The sequence below is a fragment of the Phaenicophaeus curvirostris genome, chromosome 8 (assembly GCF_032191515.1).
Source record: "Phaenicophaeus curvirostris isolate KB17595 chromosome 8, BPBGC_Pcur_1.0, whole genome shotgun sequence".
NCBI classification, from domain to species: domain Eukaryota; kingdom Metazoa; phylum Chordata; class Aves; order Cuculiformes; family Cuculidae; genus Phaenicophaeus; species Phaenicophaeus curvirostris.
The window spans coordinates 4,498,955-4,513,675 of record NC_091399.1 but is presented as its reverse complement, the minus strand read 5'-3'; the positions used below and the strand labels follow the sequence as shown (position 1 = coordinate 4,513,675).

At 37.6% G+C, this 14,721-nt stretch overlaps 1 protein-coding gene across 3 annotated transcripts in view; it reads left to right on the top strand.

Moving 5' to 3' along the window:
* Window positions 1–14,721, top strand: part of DPYD (dihydropyrimidine dehydrogenase) — a 368,728-nt gene that overhangs the window by 220,183 nt on the left and 133,824 nt on the right. For all 3 annotated transcript variants that reach the window (XM_069862153.1, XM_069862154.1, XM_069862152.1), the window contains exon 14: window positions 1,476–1,640. In XM_069862153.1, coding sequence (XP_069718254.1) covers window positions 1,476–1,640 — 165 coding nt within the window. The remainder of the gene's footprint in view (window positions 1–1,475; window positions 1,641–14,721) is intronic.

The window sequence follows — 14,721 nt, the reverse complement described above, 5'->3', positions numbered from 1 at the left end:
GTTTTGGTTTGCATAAGTGCAGAAAATGCTCTGAATTATTTTTCCTGAAAATATATCTTAACTGTTGAGAGTGAAGTGAAGCTGTTATGATGAAGGGAAAATATTGTAATAGGAAAATTAGGGATTATTGTGATGTCCATATTCCAGGCTTATTAGGCCTGAAACTAGATGAACTGGGGAGATTGCATTGTGTGATTTCCACATATGTAAATGGACATATAATTATCTATCAGTATGAAATATTAGTGCATATTTACTGTATAATAATTAATTCAACTTTATAAGCAAATGAAGATTACCTCAAATTTACATACAATGTGAAAAGTCCCTTTATCCTCTCTAACTGCAGCATTTGGCAGATTCAGGAATAAATAATCTTTTGTGGCAAGGGTATGCCTTATCAAACGTATGCAGATCAGTGCTAATTAATGCTAATTAAGTTTTCCTGTCTATCTAGTTGGAAAAACGTCCAAATGTTATGAAATCCAGTTAGTATGCCTATTACCCTAATTGTTTTATATGGGATGGTTCTTAATTAAAATATGTAAATTGACCTTAATTGCTATATACTAATGGAGGTTCATGTTATCTCACTAGAAATGACAAGATGGTAAGGAGGGGTACTTAAACAAATAATTCTGATACATTTGTAAATAAATGACCTTTACTCAAAATTATTTTTAATTGGAAATTGGCAAAAGGAACATTTTGCCATCTATGTTTCTCTTTAGTTTTAAATAATGTCAAAATTTACAGTTCTTTGTTAATTTAGTTATGGTGACATTGCAGCTTAATTAAGACTACTAAACAAGTCAACATTTTGTGTGTTTACTGTATATTTCAAAATTGTTTGCTAACCTCGTGTTGACCTTCAGAAATGCCATGCTTTACAATATTGATCTTAATTTGCACTATTATTGGTTTCATTTTTTAATTTTGATCTCTCTTAATCACATTATTTCATTCATGAAGTTTGGTGCACTGTTATACTTTTGGTTTTGACTAGACTTGCGACCCTGACTTTTCACCAGAAAGGCTGGTGGGCAGCACATCTTTGCACTTTACCTCTTAGTGCCGGACGTGGACTTTAATCATCTTTGGGGAGGATAGTTCACATGTATGCTGATACATGAAAGAGGCCTATGCAGGTTTTTACACAAAGTCTTGTATGCCCTCTACACAATAAAAAAACATTATTTGAATGATATTTTGTATAGCAGTTTATAGCTGCCTCACATTGGCATTTCTTCACAGTTATCATACCATTTCTCGCACCCAGAAAACATTTTTCTGCTCTGATGTAGAGTCTTTATTTAGAGAATCTGCTCATTTAGAGAACTGGCCTACAATTGTAGTTTTTACTCATAATAACAGTACATTTTTAAAATACCCAATATGTTTCTATGATGTCATAGAGAACACTGTTACATGCGTCACTTTACAAAATTATTCTGAAAGCTATCGCTGTTTTGCAGGATATTGTGACCAATGTTTCTCCAAGGATTGTGCGTGGAATTACTTCAGGTCCTCTGTATGGCCCAGGCCAAGGCTCTTTTCTAAACATTGAACTGATCAGTGAGAAAACAGCAGCATATTGGTGTAAAAGTATTGCTGAATTGAAGGCTGACTTTCCAAACCATGTAAGTACCACTCAGTCATAAAGATGCAACATACTTATTTAGAATCTCCAATTTACAGATCTGTGAAAACTCACTTATGTAATATTTATTAAATAGAACACTGATTCCTTTATTGACATACAACTATGTTATTAAAAAACAGAAAAGCCCATGCAAAAATATTTATAACAGAAAATTCTGTGAAATGACTGTTACACAAACAGAGAATGGTCATAATTTTTTAGTTAAGATGATGTTTACATTCAAATAGATAACATCAAGGGAAAGAGTTAATCCCAGTGTGGATGCTTGTCAGTTCTGCTGTGAATAATTTTGTACTTTAGATCATATTTATAAATGTAACTTTCAATAATAATTTTTGTTGTGAATTGAATTTTGTTATAAAAGGAATCTTTGTCCTTTTCATTCTTAATCCAAATGTGAAAGCAAATTACTGCTCTTGTAGCCAATTACTTCTGGTGTTTTTATAAGCAATTGGCTACAACACGAGAAAAAAACCAATACTGTCTTAAAGCTAATGTCTCTACATGGATAGAGTTCTGTTAGAGCCTTCTTGGCTATGGGGAGTATCTGTCCAAAAGGTTATAATAAAAGTCAGGAGCAATGATGCCAACTAGCTGGCATAAATGATTTTCAGCTACTGTTCTAGTGAATAAGAGCAATAAGGTGGGAAGTAAAATTCTCCTCAATCATTATCTCGAATACATAGAGCTAGAAATCCCAGGGCCAACATATCTTCTGTCTTGAAGTTATTACCTCTGTGGTTCAGCTGTGAACAAAATAAGTGAATGTTCCTGAATGTATTATGACGTGAAGACAATCAGATTGGGGTTTGGTTTTTTTTTCTTATTCCTGGAGTTTAAATGTACACTTTGTCAAGCATAAAAATGTTAAAACACATTGTATTGATAGTAGTAATTAAGTGCTGCATGTTTAATATCCTACTTCACTATGGATGGACTTTGTTTCTTTGCTGAGATTCAACTCACTTTATTTACTGCGAGTAGGCTTCATAATAGTGCTAGCATGAACTGGAAGATAATATTGTAATTCTCTGATTGTGATTTTAACATCCTATGTCAAAGTCCTAGATACTGCATGCAGGCAGACTGTTGGCTATTTCTGCTGTGAGAGTGGTTTCCGATTAGTTTTCACCAAAAATCTATCAATCACAGCACTTTGTGCTAGAGACCAAGCCATTCTCTTCTGTGAGGAAAAGCACTAGCAACAGTCTTACAAGGAAAATCTGAATTTTCTGAGACCTAAACTCTTGTGTGGGATGAAGTAGTCCCACTCTTCCATAGTTCCTGAGGTGAGCATCTTCTGATCATCTCTCACTGTGTGAATGGCTACTTTGAGAATGGGAATTCTGCTCCTGCATGTTGGCTATGGCAATGCTGTGGCATTTTTGAGGCTGTTAATGCCTGCGTGGGCACAGGGGAAGCAGCACCCAGCAGTAGACCTTGGCTTTGCCCACAGGAATTTTTAAAACATGCTTGTGAAATCATCTAAGAACTGTCATAACTTTAATGATAAATTTTTTGCTAACTTGAAAACAGATTTTTGTTTGCTAAGTAGAAGTCTCTTGATACTTATTTTGAAATATTCTGTATAATTAAAGCTTGCAGATTTTTTTCCCCCAATTCCTATTCAGTCCACTAGAAAGGCTTTTTAAACTTGATGTGTATTAAAACCAAACACAGTTTCTGAGAACTGTTTAGGTGAACTTAATTAACAAGAAAAGAATGATATTTTCTGCTCAAATGAAGGCCAAAGAGAGATGAAGACACAAGTGATTACAGTAAAAAAACTTGCCTTGAGACAGTAAATATTAAAAACAAATCAAAATTTATTCATAATTACTTTTGCTGTGTAATACGGGTAATTTAAGGTAAGATTTATCTTATGGATGAAAAGGATATGGGCAAAATAGCTAACTCACTAGAAAGTGATCCCACAACAGTATCCTATCTTGTGCCATCAGGAAGAAGTGAACCATAACACAAAAAGAGCAGCTAAATCTCCCCAACAAAGCCTAGGATTTAAACTAAATTTTGCAAGGGATTGTGCAAAAGAGGACCGCCAGTCACAGCTCAGTGGATAATGTCACATAACTGTAACATGTTGCCTTTGTTGATCAGGAACTAGCACCTCCCTTGTGTTGTTTTCACCTCTGTAGTGCATGGCCTCGTTCCTTGGCTTTTCTGACTCCTAATTCTTGCTTGTAGCTTGCAATTATCTCTGACTGGTAATCTTTCCCAGTTTTCTCTTCTGTTAGATTCTCCATTCAGCCCCGAATACACTTCAAGTGAACTAGGGCAAAAGCGGCCACCAGCAGAAACTTGCTTCTATGCCAGTGACAGTGAATTAAATATTTGTAAGGGTCCAAGCAAAGGAGAAAGCAGAAAGAAAAAGTATCTGGATTTTTTATGTTTGCTTGTGAAGTATCATCAAAAGCTCTGCTATTTTAATTCAGAATTTTTAAAATTGATTTAATTTAATATCACTATTACTGTTTCTTTTTTTAGAAAACACACATACAAAAAGAAATTAGATGTTATGGACAATGCAGGCCCGAGGTTCTTTTTTATGTATTTTATTTTCATCAGATGCTTTTCTGATAAAATGATTTGCAGTTAAAAATGGGATTGTTTTCCTTCTGGTACTTCAGTCACCTCAATAAAATATTACTTCAGCATCTTGGCTGAGACCATTTAAAACATACGTTATTGTTCAGCATTGTTTATTCTTTAGTTTTCAAAGCATGCAGTTTGAAAAATGCTGTGTCCACTGCTTTCCTATATACCAAGAAAACATCCTTGAAGCTAGAGCACTGTGAAAGCAAGAAGAAAATTGATCTGTTTGTACTTCTTGTCTTCTTTTTACTTTCCCAGATATTGTAGGTTTACTTATTTATATTGGCCCATCTTTATGATATCCAAACATAGAATCGTATAAAAGTTTGAGTTTGAAAGGACCTTTAAAGCCCATCCAGTCCACTCCCTCTGTGGTGAGTGGGGACATCTTCAGCTAGATCAGGTTGTTCAGAACCCTGTCCAACCTGGCCTTGAATGTTTCCAGGGATGGGGCATCTACCATCTCTCTGGGCAACTTGTTCCCATGTTTCACCATTCTCATTGTAAAACATTTCTTCCGTATATCTAGTTTAAATCTACTCTCTTTTAGTTTAAAATCCTCATCCTGTTGCTACAAGCCCTGCTAAAAAGTCACTTCCCGTCTTTCTTGTAAACCCCCTTTAGGTACTACTATAAGGTCTCCTCAGAGGCTTTTCTTCTGCAGGCTGAATAACCCCAACTGTCTCACCCTTTCCTCATGGAGAGGTGTTCCATCCCACTGATCCTTTTCATGGCCCTCCTCTGGACCCAGTCCAACAGGTCCATGTCTTTCCTGTGCTGGGAGTTACAGAGTTGGATGCAGTATTCTGGGTGAGGTTTCACAAGAGTGGAGTAGAGGGGCAGAATCACCTCCCTCAACCTGCTAGCCATGCTTCTTTTGATGCAGCCCAGGATACGGTTGGCCTTCTGGGCTGCGATTGTGCATTGCCAGGTCATGTTGACCTACTCATCCACCAGCACCCCAAAGTGCTTCTCAGCAGGGTTGCTCTCAATCGATTCTCTGGCCAGCGTGTATTTGTGCTTGGGATTCCTCCAGCCTGGTTGTAGGGCTTTCCACTTGGCCTTTTTGAACCTCATGAGGTTCACACAGGACCACTGCTCAAGCTTGTCCAAGTCCCTCTGCATGGCATTCCATCCCTCAGGCACGTCAATCACACCACTCAGCTTGATGTCATCTGCAAACTTGTCAAGGGTGCACTTGATCCCACTATCTATGTTATTGATGAAGATATTGAACAGTACTGGTGCCAATACAGACTCCTGGGAGGCACCTCTTGTCACCAGTCTCCATCAGGAGAATCAATGAAGACTGAGACAAAAAAGTTATCGAGTACATTAGCCTTTTCCTCATCTGTTGTTACCATTTTGCCAGTGTTGCTCATGAAAGAGGGGTGTGCTTTCTTTGACCTTCCTTTTCTGGCTGATGTACCTGCAAAAGCCCTTCTTATTCTTTGCATCTCTGGCAGAGCTCCAGCTGCGCCTTGTCCTTCCTGACCCCATCCCTTCACAACTAGGTAGCATCCCTGCATTCTTCTTTACCTGATTAACTAAGAGGAGTTTTGTGAGAGTTTATTAAGTATTTACATTTTTCTGTCTTATGGTCACACACAGCATTGGACATCACAGAATTTATCATTCTGTGCAAATATTAATCAGGAGAAAGTGCATTTATCTTTTGTGCTTTAGTAGGAGAGACAGAATTTGACAGTGAGAAAAGATGGAACAATTATTTTATTAATTTCATATTATTAAATGTAGTATTAAAATATTCTTTCTGAATTAGTATAAAGCTGACACCTTTTTGGCACGTTTTACATTCCCTCTCCCCTAGAAAATATTGTTTGTAAAATGCTACATTAATCTAAAAGCCAAGAAAACCATGAAAGAAAAATATCAATGATAAAAGTTTTCAGATTGAAATTTAATTACTACTTGTTTAAGAAGAATGACTACTGAAACCGTAAGCATAGCATGGTAGTCTGTTGTCTTTACCCCTTGTTATAGAGCGACGTTTTGGGCCAAGGCCAGTAAAAGCTGTTCCCATGTAATACAAATATTATCTCAACTTTATAATGAGCAATAGGAAGACTCTTCCTTTCTAAGGCCTGCTTAAGCTGTTTGAAATGGCAGAGGGGAGATTTGGAGGTGGAGAGTGAGCTAGTGGCTGGGTTGGGGCTTAGCTGCTGACCAAGGTCATGCAATATTTTGGACATGCAATATTTGAAGTGCTTCAGATAGCGGGGCAAAAGAACTAATACTAGTGCCACAGCATGTCCTACTTTCATATTTTACTTACCAAGGAGATATCTGATTATACAGTGTATTGATATATTTTCTAGACAAAATGTGGCTGAAAGAAAAATGATGTTTTATGGTATATTCAAGAAATAAGTTTACTTAAGAAATACGGATTTTATTTTTAAAAACTTTACTTCTTACTTAAGTAATATAGATTTCACCAAGTAGATCTCACCTAAAAGAGTAGCCTGATCTAGTGGGATGTGTCCCTGCCCATGGCAGAAGGGTTGGAACTAGGTGATCTTTAAGGTCCCTTCCAACCCAAACTATTCTAGGATTCTAATGATGTGATCAGGAATGAAATCTTTTCAGAAAAAAATGTTTCACTTTTACTTTAGGAAAAGCCTAAAAACTTTAATCAGTAGAAACTGGCTGAGAAAGTTGAAAAGAGAATTATAAAATCTTGCAAGATTACTTAGTGCTGAACTTTTATGTTCAGATATTTTACTTTCACTGCAGTGTGTCCATTATCTGGAAATGTGAATACTGGTAGTAGCAGTAGATCTTTTTGTGCCAATAAAACAAGGAGTTGTGTGCACAGTGAAGCTGGCGGTCATGAGAATCATTTTTGGTGATTGCAAGGAAATGGGATATATCATTGGTAGCACTTGTTTCATCAGAGAAAGCATACAAACTGTTGTTGTTCCTCATCAAAACCTATTGCTTTCTGTAGTTCCAGCCTTCTCATTTGAGTTGGTAAATCACCTACTTACACACATGTCTATTCTTCCAGTCCCATAAGCATGGCCACTAGTTAGTTGGCTAAATATTGTAAGGTTTCTTATTACCCTGAAACTTCTATAGCATCTGCACTGGGGAGAGGAATCTTGAGAATTGCGGGGTTTGAAAGTGGTAAAATACTTCTTTACAGAAAAGTGTTAAAGTCAGGGTTCGGTAAGAAGGTGCTGGACATTGTTGAGAGGTAGTCTTTTCTCCACCTTCCCAAAACTGTAATTGGTGTCCTGTAGATGATAAAAAAGTAAGCTAATTGGTGTCCTGTAGATGATAAAAAAGTAAGCTAATTCATGAAAAACCTCAATTTGCAAATTAGCTGGGTTCGAGTACGTGCAAGAGATTACAGAGGTACAGATAAAGGGCTTTGAAAGGACAGTTTATGAAACAAATAGATTGCAGGGGAAATGTCATTCCCTACAGGGCAAACAGAACCCCATCACAAACAAGTAAATGTCTGAGAAATTTGTACTGCAGGGAAGAACTGGAATCTTCAAAGAATATGTCAAATAGAATATTTTTCAATATTGCTAAGTCAGTATACTGAAGTGTTAAAAGTAGCTTTTTGGCCTCCTTAATGAACACAAATGAATTTGAGCTGCTGCATGACTGTAAGGAATGTACATAGGGTACCAGATTGTCAGCTGTGACACTGAATCTGTGATTCAGTTATTGGTATCGCATCGTGTTGAATTGAGAAACCACTTCTGCTAGAAACATTAAGTACTCTTGGACCCCAATACTAAGCTGAAAACTCTTGTCTCCTTAATGTTTGTTCTGCAGCTTGCAGAATGTTGCTGACAGTCTCTCTGACAGTTACTCAGCAGAGAGCAGCTTTTCAAGGCTGAAACTGTTAAAGATGTATTTTTGTTCAACATTTTTCTCAGAATGCCCCAAGAACACCTGTCAGGAGTAGTCGTGCTGGAGAGTGTGCAAGAGCAGATCACTGGATCCCAGGCTGATAACCAACTCCTTTTTTGCATTGTTTTGTTTTGTTTTTCTTTGTCTCCCAGAATGGTGTAATTAGATTTCTATATTATGCAGGTTTTTTCCTACCATTGAGGTTTGAGCAGCCAGTTTGGTATTGTTTTGGTGTTTAGTTTTTTATGGGGCTTGCAGTTTTTTTGGTGTTGGGGGGGAGTGTTAGGGGTTTTTTTAATTTAAATAACAAAACTAGATTTGTTTTAATTCTGCTGGGTGAGGGCAGGAGGAGATGGGAGGTTACAGAGCAAGAAAAATACAGTGAATGGGCATAAGGGAGTGCCTTGCCTCCTTTAAGTAACTTTTGGTGCAGATAAATGAAAATTTCAAGATTTCCTGAAGTTATAAAGTGAATAGAAGTAGATTTGCAACAGCAACAGTACTTATTACATGGGGTGGTTTGATTAATTTGCTGAAGTGATCCCTGAAGTGGAATCATACATATCAAACTTATGTGTAGAACCAGAAGAGGTCAAAATTGGCTTTCTTACTAGATGTATTAGGAACAATTTCTGTATTTTTGTGGGCTTTATTATAGCTTTTACTTTTGATGGGTATCCAGAGATCTGTGGCATGTTGTGTAGTGTACTTAGTATTTACATTTTGACGTACTAGTCACTGACTTGTTTCAGGTTGTAAAAGGTAATTGTTTTACCATGTGGGTTTTAAATTTTAAATACTTGGGAATTTGGAATAGTATTGGTAATAGAGGTAATTAGGTAACGTGAAAAGCGGAACCTTCATCTTTGCAGCAGTCATGTTCTTAAGGAGTGAAGATGAGATTGTCAGCCAGCTGCCCTCCATAAATGCCTGCCCTTCCTAGGACTAGTAGAGAAAGTTTGACTTCCCATCACAAAGAAATAATGTTTTATACTACAAATATCAACTGAGGTACACATCCACACGATAAGTCACAAACATTTAGACAAACTTACATGGAAGACACAAAACATACCAACTTGGAATAAAGAACTAGGTAGAGCTGTGACCATGTGGACCTTACCTGATGCCATCAGCAACCCGCATACTGTGGACCTGAATGGGAAGGGAACATTCGTTCTCAGATCTATCAGAGAGTGCTTACTGGAAGCCCGAATGTTTTTCCACATCAACTGAAAAGGACAGAGCAAGGGAGCCTTGAGCCAGGCTGCCCAGAAGCTTGCACACTCCTTTTTAAGGAAGTGCCAAGAATGAAGAGCAGCTACCTGGGTTCTCTTATCTGAATTTCAGAGCCACAAATCACATTAAAAAAAATCCAGAAGCTGTTATTGCTGCAGCTTAAGCTTCCCAAAGCCAGCCATCATCGATGCTTGGTAGGAGGTGAAAACACCCACACAGCAGTTGTTAAATTCACCATATGGAAAAGGTCCCTTTCACTACAGAAAACTGGCAGTAGGCCTAGTCCTTTAACACCAGAGGAAATCCTAGATGAAGAGGGAGGATGAGGTTGCAGTAAGGCACTTACAGTAGTTACCTTGCCCAGGAACTAAACCGTTTGGCCCTTGCTAGTGTGTAGTGCAAGAATGGTTGATTTCCAATGACTTCTGTGGTGGGTAGAAGGGAAGAAGTCTTGGAGCATGGAGCATATGACCACCTTCCCTTTTTCTTTTCATCCTTCACCACAAGGAAAAGAAGGATGAAAAACAGTACAGGAAGATACTTCCTAGAAAAGGGAGAGAAAAAGGGAGAGAAAAGGGAGGGAGCTGACATGAAAGAAGAGCAGACACATTAACAACGTACCTCCATCTAGTCCAGGAGAGCTTCCACTCTTCCCCCATCCTGAGGGTCTCCTCATTGCTCCTGACACTGGTTCTGCTCTTTATGAGCTAGCAGGACACATTTTCCTCTATGCAGGCTAAGGAGGAATGCAACAAGAACTCTGATTTACACAGTGGCTTTGCATCAGAAGTGCCCATTTACAAAAGTAAGTGAACAAGAACAGAGACTAGTAACAGAAATGTTGATGTATTGGGTCTTTGAGATCACATTTTCTTATAAGGAAGGAAGTTTCCTGGGAAGAGCTTTTCCACAAAGTATAAAAAATGCTCAAGACGCATATGACACAAATATTAATAGAAATGAGACTGAGCTACAAAATATGGTTCTCTAAATTTTCACTTTTTGAGGCGTAGGTGCTAGTAGAAAAAAAAAGAGAGAGAAAATACAGGAAAATTCTCATCTATCATCAGCATTTTTTGACAGTACTGTTGGCTATAGCAGATCTGCCTGAGGCTGGAAAAGTAGCAGAGAACTGGCACGTGGTCGATGTAACACCTCTTTTCTGGGAGAGATCAGGGCAACTACATACCTTAAATCTTCTGTCCTTTTGTGCCAATTAGTAGAAGCTCTTCTGAAAAAATGAATTAGTAAAAAGAAAAAAAATAAAGAAGAGTAAAGATACTCCTCTTGTAGTATGCCATGCCTTAATAAAAGTTCCTTGAGGATGTTAAGACATACTCGGTTGATAAAATGAGCTTAGGTTCCAAAAGCACTTGATAAGGTTCCTCACTGAAGGATTTGAAAGAAATTAAGTTGCCATAAGATTAGTGGGAAGAAACCCGCTTGAATAAGTAACTAGTTAAACACAGGAAACAATGTTACAGAATAAATACTCAATTTTCACTGTGAATGGAGAGCTCCAGTAAAATTCCCTAGGGATCTGTGCTATGTTCTGTGCTGTTTAAAATGTTTATTAACCATCTGGAAATGAGAGAGAATGTAAACTTTGCTGGTAGTAGTGAGTATTGTAGGGTGATAAAGGTGAGAGCTGACTGCAACAGGTTGTGAAGGATCTTGCATTACTGAGTGACTGGCCAGTGAACTGCCAAATAAATGAAGATAAACGTAGTATGTACATGGAATAAAACAATACTAAATTTATATATACAGCAATTGATTCTAAGCTGACTATACTAGGGTTACATTAGAGAGTGCCATGGAAATCTCAACTTAACGCTGATTAGCATTGAAATATAGCATATCAAGTACAACTTCTGGGAAAGGAAGAGAGGAGAAAGTAAAAACAATCATTATGTAAGGATATTGATTTTTTTTTTTTTTTTTTAAGCATTTTGAATGTACTGTGCATTTCAGATTTTTCTGTCTCAGCAAGGGTGCAGCTGGATTGGACCCAAAAGAGTGATAGGTGGAAATGAACAGTTAGAGACACTTCACCATGTGCCAGTGTGGCTGTGGAGCTCATTCTCACAGGGCATTGTGCCAGAGGTGCATACGGGTTGAGAAAGAACCAACTGGAAAAATTGTTTGGAGAAGGCTGTGGAGTGCATCACCTCTGGCTCAGTGAATTCCTATGCCGTGGATTTCTTACATGCTGGGAGAGTTTTCTAGGGAACTATTACAGTAAACCCTAGAGAGCTGCTGCTGAATCATGTTGGAGAAGGGGTACTGAACTACATAACCTATTCCTATGGGTTTACATTGTCGATGTGCAAAGAAGAGCTGTTAGATTTGTAGAGGATCAAAAACTATCTCTTGCCTCCCAGTCCTGTCTCAACCTTTGGACCATTGTGCTGGTATTACATTTTGACAACCTGATTAGCATGTAACTACATTACTTGAACTCAGACTGAGCTGAAGATATATTTTGTAGTAGTTTGAAATTACATGCTAAGGGTTTTGTAATTCAAGTGCTGTCTCCAATTTACTAAGATTCCAAAGGCTGCATTTCCAGAAGGTCACCACAGGTGTACTTACATATAGGAACACAACAAAGTCTGCTAAAATGTACCCAGACAAGGTGTCTGTTCGCATGTGATCAAATGATCATGCAGTACATGTCACGCTGATTGGTCCCAACTGCTAACAGTATTAATGTCAATAGATATGTTATTATTATTTTTTTTAAGAATATGGTTATTATTAGTCTGGCAAAGAGGTGGAAGTGCTCACTTTTTTTTCTTTTAATGAAAGCACATATCATTTGCTGGAAATTGCAATTTAGAACTACATGTTAACTTCAGTTAAATTTTTGCAATCAGTGTATGATTCAAATATACATGTTTGTGGCCACAAATTAGGACCTTGAGGAGAAATGTGAAATCTTTTATGTTCTGCACTTGGAAACTGCAGCCTTGTTGAGTAACCTGCCAAACTAGTTTAGTGCAGAACTGTACTTTCTTCCAATGCTGCGACTTGTTTCATTTGTGTTACTTTCACAGCTAAGGTTTGACAAATACGAAGTAGTTCAGTAAGGCAGAGGAGTCTTTGTGCGTACACTAAGAATATCCTTGTGATTTCAAGAGTGAGTTATTGATCCTTGCAAGAAAAGAACAATTTTCACAGTTTTGTGAAGGGTATGAGTAGATCTTTAAAACTTTAGCCTTAGGGTAAGAACTAGGAGAAAATTAAAGCAGTTTCTGAAATACTTCATTAACCATCTCCAAGAAAATGACCCAATCTGCTTGATTATTGGAAAAGACAAAGTCCTTAATGGCTAGCATCAGCCAAAGCTAGTTCAGGGTGTACTTTGGTTGTTCCTGCTAAAAATTCCTTTTTTTGAAGAGATATGTGAATGGTCTTTAAGCAGGAGTATCGACAAAGGAAAAAAAACTAAACGTAAAAGACAGTGTGATTAAAAAGATATTTCTGGAATGTTGTTTTGCTGACAGTGACATGAAGAGTTGCATATTTTTGTTCATCTTATTAAGGTTTGAATTTCCTCTTATTTTCCTATGCAGACTATTATTTAGAGAGAAAAGAAAAGCTCTAAAAATCCCCATTTTCTCAGTTTGTTAAGTTACTGTCCATGCAATAGAGTACTGCGAAATGATCTGTGAAATCCAGCTGGCTATCAGGCAGAGGATTCATTCTTTCTAGAAATGTCCTCTGTAAACTGCAACAAAGGAAATTGCATCACACATTAAAAAAATCCATACACTAAGATGTCCATTTCACACCCCCACCCCCATTCTGTGCTTAAAATAGCAATAACAACCTTGGTGCAGGGCATTTCCTGTCGATTAATAATCGGCCAGGGTTAATGGCCCTCAGCAGTGCCTCGGGCCATCAACTCCTCCCAGCCAGTCATTACTCCCTGGGAAATGCCCTTTTCTGCATAGTTATTGTTTTAATATTAGGATGTAGAAGTTGCCATGGGATGAGGAGAAAAATGACCTTGTGGCAATGTTAAAAACTAACCCCCCAAATGGCAAAATATGAAAGTTAGGAACAGCCAATGATGCATCAAAATTGAAATCTGAAGTTTGTAAAAATGACAAAATTCTGCTAGCCTTATTACCTGTGCAAAATATTTATCCCCCAAATATTTCTCCCTAATTTCCATTTCATGTTTGTCATGTGCAGTTGGGTAAATTATAAAATTTCATCTTTAAAAATGCATAGTAGCTTTGACATTCATTTATACTGGTGGTGCTATGATTTTAGCCTTTTATGAGACACTTGAGTGTTGCATGATTTAGATAATTCTGCCTTTTCTCTTTTTTGTAACATATGTTACAATAATAGGAAGAAAGCAAATTTATACCTGATAAAAGTAGTGTGAGCTGTTCCTGTAGCCCATATTCTGCACTTAGTTTCTGTGATGTGGTTTACATTTTAGGCATTCTGCTAGAGTTCTAATGAAGAAAAATATGAAGGCTAGGCCTATATTTAAAAGTCTTGCTCACATACTTATGTAGGCTAGGAATACTAAAAATAAAATCACATCTAACTGCTGTCCTGGCAGAACCCTAGTATAGATGCAGTTACACCATCAAACAGTTTATTTTTGTTCAGGAGCAAGTAAAGAGTTTACTGATATGAGCTCCATCGGCAGTAGGAGAGCTGGCGCTGTGCAAACAAGTTATAGCTTAACAAGAAAGGCAGAGGCACATGCTTGAATCTATCACAATTGGAGCCAGCTCTTCAGTCTGATTGACAGCAGCTGGACTATATCCCAGCCTCCTGTGCTTTCTGGGGAGGGGCACTATGGAAAGATCTCAAATTCAGAGCAAGATATGGGTATTCAGAGCAAAATGTGGGAATGAAGTGTTCCAAGATGTAGTTTTTTCCTTATCCATTGAGAGGAACCTGTAGATTAGCAGAATTCTTAGTGTGCTCTGAACTGATCTTAATCTACACCCTCAACAGTGCAGATCAACCCTCTGAACTTTTTATGCGTATTGAGTTTAAGACCTGTGCTCATAAACTTTTACATAGTCTTCTTCACCAAACTTCTCGTGTCTGTCACATTTCCATATTCTAAATCTCAGTTCACCCTGCTTTTAGATCCTTTTTTATGTTCTGTTTGAAACTAGTGAACTGTACTTACTATTAAGGATAAGTAGCAACTGCTAAACATGCAAAACCAGGTGCCCAGTAGGATCCAAAGAAGCAAACCTCTTTTTATATAATATTAGTCTTATGTACTGTTATGTGAACACAACATCATGCCACCAAAATACCATGGAATAGCA